This window comes from Macrobrachium rosenbergii, chromosome 14 (assembly GCF_040412425.1).
Source record: "Macrobrachium rosenbergii isolate ZJJX-2024 chromosome 14, ASM4041242v1, whole genome shotgun sequence".
Lineage (NCBI taxonomy): Eukaryota > Metazoa > Arthropoda > Malacostraca > Decapoda > Palaemonidae > Macrobrachium > Macrobrachium rosenbergii.
This window is the reverse complement of record NC_089754.1, coordinates 25,331,241-25,344,593: the sequence shown is the minus strand read 5'-3', so window position 1 is coordinate 25,344,593 and position 13,353 is coordinate 25,331,241. Positions and strand designations below refer to the sequence as shown.

Here is a 13,353-nt window from a genome sequence, read left to right as displayed (position 1 = left end):
AAATACTACTGGGAGGAGGCTTGCTTGCCTCCCCTGGAGCTTTGCCTTCCCAATTTCTCGGAGAGGAGCAGGATGCTTCCCTGCTCCTATGATAACCCCGAGGTTCAGTGCCTCTGGTAGAATGTCTAGTGAAAATTCTTTCCTTGGGTTTTCGTATGAAGCAAAGAAAACCCCGGCGGAGGCATATGGGGGAGGCAGAGATATATGGGGGAGCCACTAGGGGCTGATGTGTTGGCTGAACCAGCACACATCGAGGTGGAGGCTGGGAGTGAGAGGCTGACGGCTGTCCAGGGGCAGGAACCTGAAGAGCCTGCACCACTGCCTGAGCAGGGGGACGTTAGAACTACATGAACTTTTTGCCGGACTTGGGATAGGGCCTGGCAAGTTCAGATTGTTTCCGCTCGTAAGGTAGACACCAACGAGAACGGAGGCTCTGATTAACATTAGTAGCCCCGGACAGACCGTAACAACGCCCACCTTTTCGGCTCAAGGCGGAACGTGGCTGCTGAAAAATGTGTCTTCAGCTGTCCATCCGGACTGATGAAATAAAGCAGGACCTGCAGAAAACCTGACAAGAGGGATTTTATCAGGACCCCAAACAACGAACCGCCATTATATACCACAGACATTGTTTCTGTTAAAGTCAAAGAGTTCCAGGACCTGGCAAGCCTGTCCTTACACCTTGTTTCAGCTTCCGGGAATCAACTCCGGAAGCTCAGGGAGCTGTACGCTGAATAAATTAGAAGCGTAGTCCGGGGTTAGAAGATTCACTGTGAACGTATCTGTGATATCTGTCTCCCGGAGATGCGTCAGTGGTTTATTTCCGAAACAAGCCTGTTGATAAGAGGGGCTACATTCGGAGCACAAGGGGTAGGAAGCAGGTCTCTCAAAGAGAACACGGTAAAGACCCCATAGCTGGCGTGAGCTTGAAATTCTCCGCCTGCCACTCCGTTAGAATTCTCAACAGAGACGATTGTGCCCAGTCCCTAGGGAAGATGAGGGTTTCCTTAGGGATCTTGTCAGATAGATACCATGCCCCTTCTGCCAGTCTGGCAAAACCTGGATAAGGGGATACCAGGCCGGAAGGGAAGAAATGCAATTCCGCCAACCTCCGTGTGCCCACATCCTCGATAGGAGGGTGCCTTCATGCTGGGAAGCATAAAGGGTTAGGCACCAAAGGTTCCCCAGACCGAAGGGGAAAAGAGGTGGAGGTGTCCGGAACGGAGTAGAATTCCGGAACGGAGCAGGATTTTACGGGTGATCCGTTGTTAATGAGTCCTGAGATTAATCTCTTTGGGATTTAAGCTCCTGGGAAAGGGAAGGCATGGACCCATGAGGTAGATAGATAGATAGATAGTTTGATAGTTTGTCAATGACCCTCATATCGATCCCCTTATAAGGAGACCCGTAAAAGAGTCTGCAACAAAGGAAGGAGGGGGGTAACCGCCTTACTTTGCTTGGGCCGTGTCCCTTTCCAGAAGACGAGGCCTAACTCGTAGACGGCACCGGACTAGAGATCCGAGACGTCCTCGAGGGGGCCCCGGAGCGGGTCTTCTGGGTTTTAAAAAGGGTCTTTCTTGACTGATTTCACCTGAGGGAAGGTAGACCAGGAACCGTCGAAAAGGGATGAGGATCTAACGAATCCCCTAAAGGAAAAAGTTTGTCTCACTTATTCCCGAGCTAAGCGGAAAAGGTTTGTCTCACTTATTCCCGCACCTACTTATCGCTCCGGGACGATGTTCACAGGTTCGAGAACGAGACTGAAGGCCGCAACGTCTTCAGTAAACCCTCTGTAAACAGCTAATTTATTTTAAGAGGACCGGGTCATCTCTTGGACTCCGGTAAACAAAGGGGCAGCAACTTCTTCAGCAACTGACGTTGAGATCTGGGCGCCGGGGAAAGGAACATTACAAATGTCCACCGAAAGGACATAGGAATTTCCCGCCTCTACGTTTCGCCCGAAGCTGCTGACCCCGGACCAGAGGGTGTGAAGCGAAGAGTTACGAGACTTGCGGCCGGCCTCCAGGAGGGGGAAAATTAGGACCCCAAACACCGGAGGAGCAACTATTAATAAGTCATATGAGACGGTGTTTGGCGGAGGAAAACCGATAGGTGTATACGAAACCTACCGATTCATCGAGAATCTCGCCCGGAGAGAGCCCAAACACTGAAAGAGCGACTATTAATAAGCCATATGAGGCGGAGTTTGGTGGAGGTAAAACCGACAGGTGTATATGAAACCTACGGATTCATCAGGTAGCCTGCTCGGAGAGAGCATAGCGTACATCACAACCTTCCGGGTGCCAAACGACTATTAATAAGCCATATGAGGCGGAGTTTGGCGGAGATAAAACCGACAGGTGTATATGAAACCTACGGATTCATCAGGTAGCCTGCTCGGAGAGAGCATAGCGTACCTCACAACCTTCCGTGCCAAACTATAAATTCTCCAACACAGACCGCGCACCGGAATGGGAACTATAGATTCCCTGACCGCTGGCTTGTTGCAGGATAGCGGAGCATCCCTGCACTCGACAAAACCAGCTGAAAGCGTATGAGAAATGAGCATGCTGGAATGGATGCCGGAGCTGAGTACCGTAGCAGCGACTTTAGCCTAGTCAGACCAGGAAAACCCCCGGAGTAAACCGGAGAGAAAACCGGGCTAACAGGACAAATCTCATAGACACAAAAACAGAGTCAACGGAAACATTCCGGAGCGACCATGTTTTAAAAAAAAAAATGTGACGGATACAAACATAGTGGGAAGGTTATGAACTGTTCGGAAGTGGGGGCACTCAGAGCCAAGAGAGGAAAACCCCCGGAGGAGGATATCCTGAATGAAGTGATAGCAGTGGGGGAATAAACACCGACCGCTAAACACTATAACCGCCGGAGCAGTAAGCAAGGAGAGCGCCCAACAAGATAATGAAACACCGAACAGGTAGTTAGCAAAATGGAGGGGGATCGCCGAAAGTAAATAAAACAGAAGACAGTTAGGTGGAAAACGCTAACTGGCCTCGTATGAGATCCCAACAGTGAGGTGCGAACTGGTAGGAAGCACTACGAAGGGAAACAGTCGACGTAAAAGGAAGGGAAGGATAGGCCAGGAGGTTGGTAACCCAAAGTAGCGACCAGGGGTGGGACAGCACTACCCGGGCGCCCAGAGATCCTCATCGGTCCCCTCGCTATGTGAGCTGTGTTGCACGACAGGAGCGAGAGAAAAGGAGAGGAAGGGCAAAAACCTCTACGGCCAGGAGAGCAAAGAAAGGTGAACAGGAGTGTGAACAGGAGTGGGGAGAGCACTCCCGGTCACCTCTAGGTCCAGGTGGGGTGCCAACCGATAAGGTCAGACACTCAACACCGAGGGACAAACCAATCAATGCAGAGGGAGGGGATGTAGGCTACAGCACAAAATAAGGATAAATTGCTCTCAAGCCTTGGTAAGTTAACAAACCTTGAAAACGAACCAAGGGGAGAGAGAGCAAAGGGAATGGGTAAAAGGGGAAGAAGGGGATTCTCGATACAAAATAAAATATAGTAGGTAAAAGGAGTGTGAACAGGAGTGGGGAGAGCACTCCCGGTCACCTTTGGTAAGCAACCCAAAGAAGGATTGAACTAGGATAGGCTACGCAGGTAAACCCTCGCTATTCCAGCTTAACCTATTAGGAACATTAGCCTAAGTGAAAAGCCGAAACAGGGAGAGGGTGGACGTAGGCAATATACCCAAGCCAAAACCAAACAAAGGGAAGCACCAGACATAAAACACATATGTACAGATCGAGATCACAGACATGAAACTCATACGTACAGATCGAGATCGCCCCCCCCTTAACGTTTTTTCCCCGAAGGGAAAAAAATGCTATTGCCAACCCCTAGGCTAACCTAACTGAGGCGATGCAAAGGAAGGAAGCCTAGGAAAGGGATAAAGGCTAACTAATAACCCAAAATAATGTATAATAAAACAAAAATTTACTATAAGGTACATGTAGGAGGATAGGCAGGCCCAACACGACATGAACGTGAAGGGAAATTGCCGACCTCCAGTTAAATGAAAGTACCCAAAATAATCAACAAAATTCAAAAGCATCCGAGCACAAGGTCAAACGTAAAGAGGATAATCTTAAATGTACCAATGAAAATCATGTTCCCAAAAGCTTAGAGAAGTGAGAGTCTAAAATAAGGCAAAATAAAGCCAAAATAATAAGCGAATAGGCCCGAGGGGGAACCATGTAGCCTAAACAGCAAGACAGCACTTGACCAGCAAGGGAACACAAAATTCACAAAATTAACTAAATTGCAAAAACAAAGTAAAAAACCGTAACAGTACCAATGAAAATAAGATTCCCAAAAGCTAAGAGAAGTGAGGGACAAAATTAAGGCATAATGAAGCCATGATAATAAGCGAATGGGCCCGAGGGGGGAGCTCGTAGCCTAAACGCTAAACGTCACTTCTCGTAGTAAAGGGGCACAGAACAAACATAAAATTAATCAAACCCACTAAAGTTAGGAATCACTAATTGGGAATATATCCCAAACAAGAAAAATTACAAATAAATTACACAAAACAAACATGCCGACCCAAGACCAAGAGAGGTCATGAGACGCCGTGAGAGGAGATCGAGACGGGCGTTATAAATCCCTTTAATTATTAAACTAAAGGAAAACAAGGAGCCTCAATCGCCTAAAAAACAATAAAACACTGGTGCTCAAGTTGTTGAAGAAGAACCTTGCGAGGATGCCATAAAAAATGCCAAAATAGCGCACAAAATAAGGAGCACAACGAAATTACGTGTGAACGAAATCGCGTGCTAAAATGGAATGCGACTAGTTTTGCCTTGTGTACAGTCCGCGAGTAGTGCATGGGCTTGTATCAGCACCTCTCTCGTTGGAACTTTTGACATTGGGAATCTTTATAGGGCAGGGTCCCGTGATTGTGACAATCTCACCCTTTACCATAAACGACTCCATTTCTTGGAGCTCGCTCTGGGGGTAGTAACCCCAGCTTTACATTTAGCTTTTCTCTGGTATCTAGCAACGGAATTACCTAGAAATAAGTGCTGAATGGATTATTTCACCGGCTGACACGGGACCCTGATCCAGAAATACAAATGTTTATTAGACAAAGTACACTAAAAACAGGTTAAAATAAAATGACACCCCACCCACGCAAAAAGGCTATGCCTAAATCTACTCTCCAGAAAAGGAAATCTGCAACAGACTATACTGAAAGACTTAAGACTGCTGTGGATGAAGTAAAATCGTGAGTAATTACTGTATCAAGTCTTCATTATAAAACCTTGAAGTACCAGCATACCATCATAATTAACAGATCTGGTGATAATGTAAATTCATATATGTCTCATTATTACATAAGGCGAAACTTCTTTTACATAAGGCGAAACTTCTTTTTCAGAGGTAATTTGACTCTACGGAAAGCAGCATCTAAGTTTGACATACCTAAGTCAGCTCTTCATGAAAATGTCAAAGGGAAAGCAAAAGGAGGAAAACCTGGACCACCTCCCCTCCTCACCAAGGAAGAGGAGCAAGTTCTTGTTAACTATACACACATTAGTGAAAGAAGGGCTATGCCAGTGACAATTGAAAGAATTTTTGATACTGTTGAGGCTATTCTTACTAAAGAGGCACAAAAAGGTATCAAACGTTGTAGGCCACCTGGATGCATTGAAGGAAAGTTCAGACCAAGCAAAAAATGGTGGACCCTATCCAGAAAAAGGAACACAATTACCATCCAAACTCCTGAAAACCTCTCCCAAGCCAGGAAATCAGTGACTAAGCAGTCAGTCGTCCAATGGTTTGCAAGCGCAAAAAGAATATTTCACTGAAAACAACTTGAGTCTGTGCTTTTAGATCCTTCCAGGTAAGTTAATAAAGCCTAAACTTTTGTATAATATCCAAATGCAAATTTTAATTAAAACATCAAAGCAGATTATGCTTTATCTTAGCAGCAGTAACACTTATGCTACAGATTAATTATAACTATACATATTTCTGTTTTCACAGAAACTTCAACCTGGATGAAACCGGTTTTAGTTTAGCTCCAACAACTGGCAGAGTTCTGGCCATAAAAGGCCAAAAGGATGTTTACTTTGAAACATCAGGGAAAGAAAAGACAAATATTACTGTTCTAGGTAAGTAGCCTAATGTTCAAAGCAATGACAGCATGTTCAGGGTATGAGGTACTACTGAATTTGCATGACTAGGCTGGGTTTGAGAACAAATACATTTAGAGTAGAAATTGCTTCAGAAAAGCAAATATAAGCCATAAATTTCCATGGTAGTATTATGAATATTCATTGTATTATGGTACCCAGATGCACAATGCTTTACTTTCTCTTTCCTAGCTTGTGTAAGTGGTGATGGGTCTATACCTCCTCCAATGATTATATACCCCAGGAAGCGACTGTCTGAAGAAATACTGTTGCATGCAGAAGATATTGATTGTATTTTGGGAAAAAGTAACAGTGGATATATCATTAGAGAAGTTTTTTATGAATATCTGTGCAATCACATATGTAAATGGTTAACAGATAATAGCATCCAACGCCCAGTAGTAATATGGACGGATTGGCATGAATCTAGAGTTTGGTATCATCTTGCCAAAAAACTAAATGAACAGAAAATTATTTTGTATGGCCTCCCACCAAACACGACACACTTTTTACAACCCCTTGATGTGGCTGTGTTTGGGCCACTGAAGAAGGCGTGGAAGACAGCTGTTAGAGACTGGCAAGAGGCTAATGATAGTACTTTGGACATGAGTACTTTTGCCCCATGTGTGGTACCAATGTTCTATGAAAACACATCTAAGGAAAATGTGATAATTGGTTTTCGGACAGCAGGATTGCACCCTTTTGATTCTTCTGCTCCAGATTACTCTAAGATAAGAACTGCAATCACACATGTGCCTAACATATCCATCTTTGAAAACATTGATCTGGGTAGGGTAGTACTGAATTAGTTATATTTCACTAATATAAAAAAGGAATGAGCACTTACATCTTAAATATCTTTTTTTACATAATTACCCAATTACTTGAGTAATTTAGATTAAGACCTGAGTAATTTTTTTTCTTCATTTCCGGCATTGCACAGGAAAGATGATACAATAACTTGATATCCAGAATTAAAAATATTCAAGTATATTAGATAATCACAGAACATCTAATCTTGATATTTTCTTTTTCATTCTCTAATAGGTGGGCAGGTTGACAGAAGTTCGTTGAGACTACTCATCACATAAGAGTGAATGTTGGCATAAATGTATGCACTCCTACTCAAGATATAGAAATCTTCAAAGGTTTAATGAAGAGATGCAAATATGAGGACTTTTCTTTTTTCAATGATGATATGGCTTTAATAAACAAAATGCAAGTAATGAATCTAGTTGCCGAGATAACTACTGTTAAGAAATGGTCATCACTGAGATCTAGTTACAATGGTTTTGAAAGTGCAACCGAAGTTATAGATTTTGATGATTCAGCACACAAATTGTCGCCACCTGACTACAGAAACAGCTTTGAGGAAAATGAAGTCAGTATTAATGACATGTCATCCACTGAAGATAAGGAGACCAACTTTACTAACCAAGGGAGAACCCAGAATCTTCTGTCACTCCCTTCACTTCAAAACAGACCTAAGGATAATACTGCTGCTTCTCCAGTGGACCAAAACCTAGCCAATTGCCTCAATACAGAACATTCTACATTATCTTTGGAGCAAACATCTGCGTCAGTGGCTTCAGTGGATGCCTTTACATCGAATTGCTGCAATGTAGAAAACCTATTTAATATTGTACTGGGTTTACAGTCAGAGATTAGAGACCTGAAAGAAAGGGCTGCTAAAACACCAGTTACACCAGAGCCTAAGACAGTCACGTCATACTTACGAACACCATCTGAAACTCCTTGCAAAACACACAAACATATGCAGCAGCCTGTACAAGAATCATCACCAGTTGCTTCTTCATCTCAAAAAGTGAGTGATATTTTCAAATCATTCAAATTTTCTCCCTCACCCAGAAAGGACCAAGGGGCTAAGAAAAAGAAAACAATTAGGGATAAAACTTTTGCTATTTCATCTAGTCAAGGAATCGCATGTTTGAAAGCAGAAAGAGATGAAAAAAAGAGACTAGAAGAAGAAAAGATAAAGAAGAGGGAATCACAAATACAACGAAAGCAAACAGTGAGACAAGAAATAGAGCCTCAGATTAAGAAAAAGACAGCAAGAAAGTCATTAAAAAGATCCTTCAGCAACACTTGGAATGACCAGGTTCTAAATTCCAGCATGATATGATCATTAGACAGCAACTAAGACCTCCCTGTTAGGATACTTATTCATTTGAAGAGAAAGCTAGCCAGACCAGCCACAGGAGACATACAAATGGAGGATAAAAGGTTATGTGACTGAAAACACTTTCCCCAGAGAGGAAACCTGGATGAACATTGTTATGTGCAGCATAAGGATGACATCATCATAGAAAGGCCAAGAAATCTGACTAAAAACTCAACTGTGGTGCCCTGCTTAAGGGTTGCTACCTATTGGATGGGATGAGACATGAAACAAGTTCACCTAAAATGTAGGTTCTTTATTAGGTAAGGTTACAATGCAACAAGGACAATGTGAGTGAGCAACCGAACTCGGAGAGGGGAAGCGGCGTACTGCTGGGAGGCGAGAATACATTATACAATGACAAATATATGTTACACATAAATTATAGTATTTACACCTCCCTCCCCCCTTCACACTCGTAGTCCCATCTCAAGCGGGTTTTTCATCTGGAAAACCTGGGAGATCTATGTGTGGCTGTCAGAGGACTCTTTTATGTCCATGTAAAGGTCCACAGGGATGTGAGGTAGAGGGTCAGTGCCAAGGGTTGGTACTGGGTACAGGAAGCGCCAGTTCCTCCAGTATACTCGTCTGCTGGGGAGACGCACTTCATAGTCCTTTGACCTGCCATAGCTCATGACTATCCTGACCTTGTACCAGCAGTGAAAAGTCTGAGCCTGAATCCTGACTGACTGTCCAACTTCTAGCCTGGGTAGGGGACGTGCATGTTGATTGTACGACCTCTGTACAAGTTCGGTGCTCTGGCAGCAATCACAGTCCTCAGCTTTCTCAAGCCATTCCTGCGAGAATGACTGAGGATGAGCAGGCACACAGGAGTGAAGTGGGTGCCCATGTAGGATTTGTGCAGGGGAGCAGCCCATGAAGTTTGGAGTGTTCCATAACTCCAAGAGGCCAAGGTCAAAGTCTTCACAGTTGATGTTGCCTGAGGGCACTGTCTGCTTCAGCATGGCCATTGGACTGTGGGTAGTGCAGGGAAATAATGAGATGATGTACTCCCCATCGCTCCATGAAACCCCTGAATTCACGGCTGGTGAATTGAGGTCCACCATTGGTCCTTAGATGAAGTGGGACACTGACCTCCCTGAAGTATCTGCAGAAGATCCTTATCGTTGCAGAGGCAATGGTGTCTGCAGCATGGGACAACCACTGTCGAGTTTTCGACTCCCAAAGTGTTATTAATTGGAATTGAGATATATTTTTGGGGGGAATGATTGCTGTTGTATTCAGTAGAAGGTATTTCTCATTTTCCTAAGTTTATCAGTTTTGTACAAATAAGTCAGTTTCGTTTGAGAGTTGTGTTCGGAGTTCGGACGTGACTTAGACTCAAGTATTATTGAGGTTAATGTTGTTTATCAATAGTCATCATTAATTGGGTTATTAAATCTTTGATATTGTTAAATCATTTAATTTTTCCATCTAGAAATGTCCCCCCCTCCCCTTTTACTACCTTATGGCCAAGCATTCATTTCATTGTATTGTTTATTGCAACATACGAACCTCATCATCATATAGACATTAATGCTAGGGTAGCGGTGAGTATGTTGTGATGGGCCTGTCCGATGTAGTCATCCTTTCCAGTTATTGTATGATAGCCTTAACAGAGGATAGCTTATACCTCTAGCTAACTTAGACTACGACATTCGCCTTTTAGGTATGTCCTAGAGACCATTTTTGCTCTTATCTTTGAGCAGCCTGATTTAGGCTTTGCAGCATGATTGTAGTTGCCGTGCATATTATTTCATAATTTGATCTGTTGATCGCTTTTAGGCTAGTCAGCCAGCATTGTAGGCCTCACGTGGAAACAGCTTAGAGTATTCTACTTGGTTAGGCCTAACTGCGTGTTGTTAAGACTAATACCCGTGCGACTATTTACCCCCCCCCCCCTAGGTTTCAATCCATTGTTTACTTTGCTGACCCATTACAGTCCTTATGCTAATCTTGTATACATTTGTAATTGTTCACTTGTAACCTAGCCCCATAATCTTAGACAAAAGGTTAGGCTAGTCATGTGAGAAGCCTGTTAGCCAAGTAATCTAACCTTTCTGTTGTAGCGATCCTACAGCAAATGGTCATATTTATTAATTTATGTTTATGAATAGTCTTGTATTGTCTACTGAGGACTGTAACGGGTGGGATTCTTGCTGTTTGAAATATTGGTGATAATAATATGTTTTAAAACAAGTTTATATTGTTAATAAAACAAGTTTGTGGTTCACTGCATTCTTTCAGGAAGCATTGTTGGCATTTCCTGAAAGATAGATGTTCAGGCAGATTTACCTACCTTCATTATAGCCTATGTTGCTAACAAGTTTGACATATAGTTGTAAGTTGATTGGCTTACCCAGCATATTAAGGTATGTGAAATGGACATTTGTTGATTTGCTACAGACCCTTTTTCTAGTTACCTAATGGAAGTATTACCCTCCATGTTATCCGGGAAATAAACATTTAATATTTTGTTTTATACTGTGTAGTCTGAATTGACCAACTTTCCTTCAGAACCACAGGCCAGCCAAAAAGGCCTGTCGCTCACAACAAGGACTGACTTCCCTACAACACTGAAGAAGCCCACTGACACGGACTTGAAGGGCCTAATAGGGTGGTTGTTGTTTTGAAGAGATTCCTGCTGGAGGCTGGGTTGTGAAACCTGGCAAGGCTCACAAGCTGTCGTGGAGTCGTGATAGAGTGTGAAGGGCGGCAGGAACCACAATCCATGCTCCATAAAGTATGGGTTCAGCATCAACTGAAAGTCTGTCCATAGTTTCCAGGATGGGAGCAATGAATTATGTATAATTCAAAGTTGTAACAATTGGTGGGAAATTCTGAGGGCATGCAGTCTTGAAGACAGATGTACAACACGTCCTCTCTTGCTGAAGCATGAAGATCTTGAATAATCCTGTCAGCAGTGGCAATGGTCCTGATGTATGTCCCAGCCTCAATGCAGTTGGTTTCATCCTGTGGTGTGAGCTGGCTGGCAGGGGCACACGACAGGGCATCGGGTGTGCCAAGCTGCTTGCCAGCATGCCACACAGCTGTGAACAGATACAGTAAGATTCTCCTTTAGACGTTGCAAATGGGGATTCTCAACCACATCCAGAGTGTAATGGTTGAGAGTTGGCACCAGTGGGTGATGGTCTGTCATCAACATAAAATGTTGAAGGCCTAGCAGGTAGAGTTGGTATTTGGACATAGCCCAGGTTACAGCTAACGTCTCTTACTCGATTGTGGAGTAGTGCATCTCAGCTTCTGCGAGGAAACAAGAACCACACTGTGCTACGCGGAGTCTCCCACTGCTGTGGTCCTGTAGAAGGACATATCCTAGTCTGTTGAGTCGAGAAGCGTCTGTCTGTAGGATAATTGGGAAGGCTGGATCAAAGGAGACAAGGACTGGTGGGCTAGCCAGGGCAGTCTTCACTGCGGCAAAATGCTCATTCCTGATCCATGGTCCATACAAATGCATGCCTGAGGCTCACAAGGGGTATGGGAGGCTGAGCTGCATTAGGTATCTCAGGCATAAAGTCTGCCAACTGGTTCACTAACCCCATGAATGAACAAAAATCCATCAAGTTCATCAGTGTAGGGGATGAAGTCCTTGATTGCTGCCACTTTGTCAGGGTCCACTTAAGTGCCGTCTACAGAGCTCCAAAATCCGCAGAAGGTAACGCTGGAGGCAGCAACTACAAACTTGTTTTTTAGTGTGATGCCAACTTGCAGCACCTTGTCATCATCTCATGGATTCGGCATAGATGGCTGGGAAAATCCTTGTCAAACAGCAGGCTGTCGTCGACTACCTTAATGCAATTCCCGACACCTTGCAGAGCCTTGTCTCCTTGAAGGCAGTAGACAGCATTTCCTGTGGCTGCAAGTCTCATTGAACCTCTGCAATACTGGAATCGGCCATAGGGTTGATGGATGTGTTTAACTTTTGATCATCCTCTGCAAGTTGCATTTGCCAGTACCTGTGCAGGGCATCTGCAGTGGTGAAGAACTTGGCCTTCAGATCAATGCTGCGGACACAAGACAATGGTGAGGGTGACGGGTGGGCTGGGTGTTTTGCTTGGCTGTTGAGGTTCTTCAGGTCAACGGTGATTTGAACGCCTTTGTCCTTAGGTACTATGACAAGCAGGTGACACCAGTCTGAGGATTCATCACCAGCGGACTTGTGGTATCTGGCAAGGTGCATTGATGGGCAAAAGGCACAGAACCTTCCTTAAGATGGATTCGCATTGCAGGTCCTTCCATCGGCTTGAGTGGGGCTTTCTTCAGTTCTTCCTTGGAGATCAGTACATCCTTGAACGCTCATAGCAAAAAAGCCTCTGGCTTTGGCAGGCGACGTGGTGGCATGAAGAGCCAGCTCTGAACACCTACTGACATGGGTAACATCCAGAATAGGTCTGGGAAACTCTGGCGGAATAATGGTCAACTCTTTGCAGTGGCTATATAACAGCAGTAGTGTTCGAACACCTTCATGGACTTAGATCCTCACTGAGTAAGATCTCTAAGCTACAGTGAGAGTGGCTGTGAATGATCTTAAGGAAGGTGCCATCATAGAACCACGTGCAGTGAACATCGGGTAACTGGTGGGGGTTCTATTGCGCTCCTAGGAATGCACAGAAGGTGCAGATGCTGAGGGCCCATAACAGACACGTCAGCACCTGTGGCTGGCAACATCTGAATCTTGGATGTTACGTCACCATGCGAGTGGGATACAGAGATTGGCAGTGGTGTCTTGATAGAAAAGGGTCTTCCCATCCAACGACAGCTGGGGTTCTTGCCCGGAGAGGGTGGTGTAGGCTTGGCACTGGAAGTGGCACCCTGTTTGACATCCCTTCATCTTCCAGCAGCACTTGTCACAATGTCCCTGTGGGTTGCAGTGGTTGCACTGGACCTGTCTGGCAGGGCACCTCTGTGCCTTGGCTCAATGCCCTTTGAGGGCACCGATGCTGTCTGCTGCTGGACACTTCTCTGTGGATCCATGCATGCGGT

At 44.4% G+C, this 13,353-nt stretch overlaps 2 protein-coding genes and 1 long non-coding RNA gene across 7 annotated transcripts in view; 2 read left to right on the top strand and 1 right to left on the bottom strand.

Annotated features, from left to right (window-relative positions):
- LOC136845812 (uncharacterized) overlaps positions 1-5,732 on the top strand; it is a 41,453-nt gene extending 35,721 nt beyond the window's left edge. For all 4 annotated transcript variants that reach the window (XR_010855261.1, XR_010855262.1, XR_010855263.1 and 1 more), the window contains exons 5-6: positions 5,140-5,260; positions 5,414-5,732. This is a non-coding gene — a long non-coding RNA (uncharacterized lncRNA). The remainder of the gene's footprint in view (positions 1-5,139; positions 5,261-5,413) is intronic.
- Positions 1-13,353, bottom strand: part of LOC136845811 (ionotropic receptor 21a-like) — a 132,020-nt gene that overhangs the window by 74,279 nt on the left and 44,388 nt on the right. The gene's annotated exons all lie outside the window — the stretch shown is intronic.
- LOC136845808 (uncharacterized) lies at positions 6,026-8,743 on the top strand. The gene is made up of 2 exons (XM_067116173.1): positions 6,026-6,959; positions 7,218-8,743. The coding sequence occupies exon 2, from the start codon at positions 7,324-7,326 to the stop codon at positions 8,311-8,313; it is 990 nt and encodes a 329-aa protein (XP_066972274.1). The 5' UTR covers positions 6,026-6,959; positions 7,218-7,323; the 3' UTR covers positions 8,314-8,743.

Excerpts from the sequence above, each read along its gene's own strand:
- LOC136845808 (XM_067116173.1), top strand. The coding sequence starts at position 7,324 with ATGAAGAGATGCAAATATGAGGACTTTTCTTTTTTCAATGATGATATG.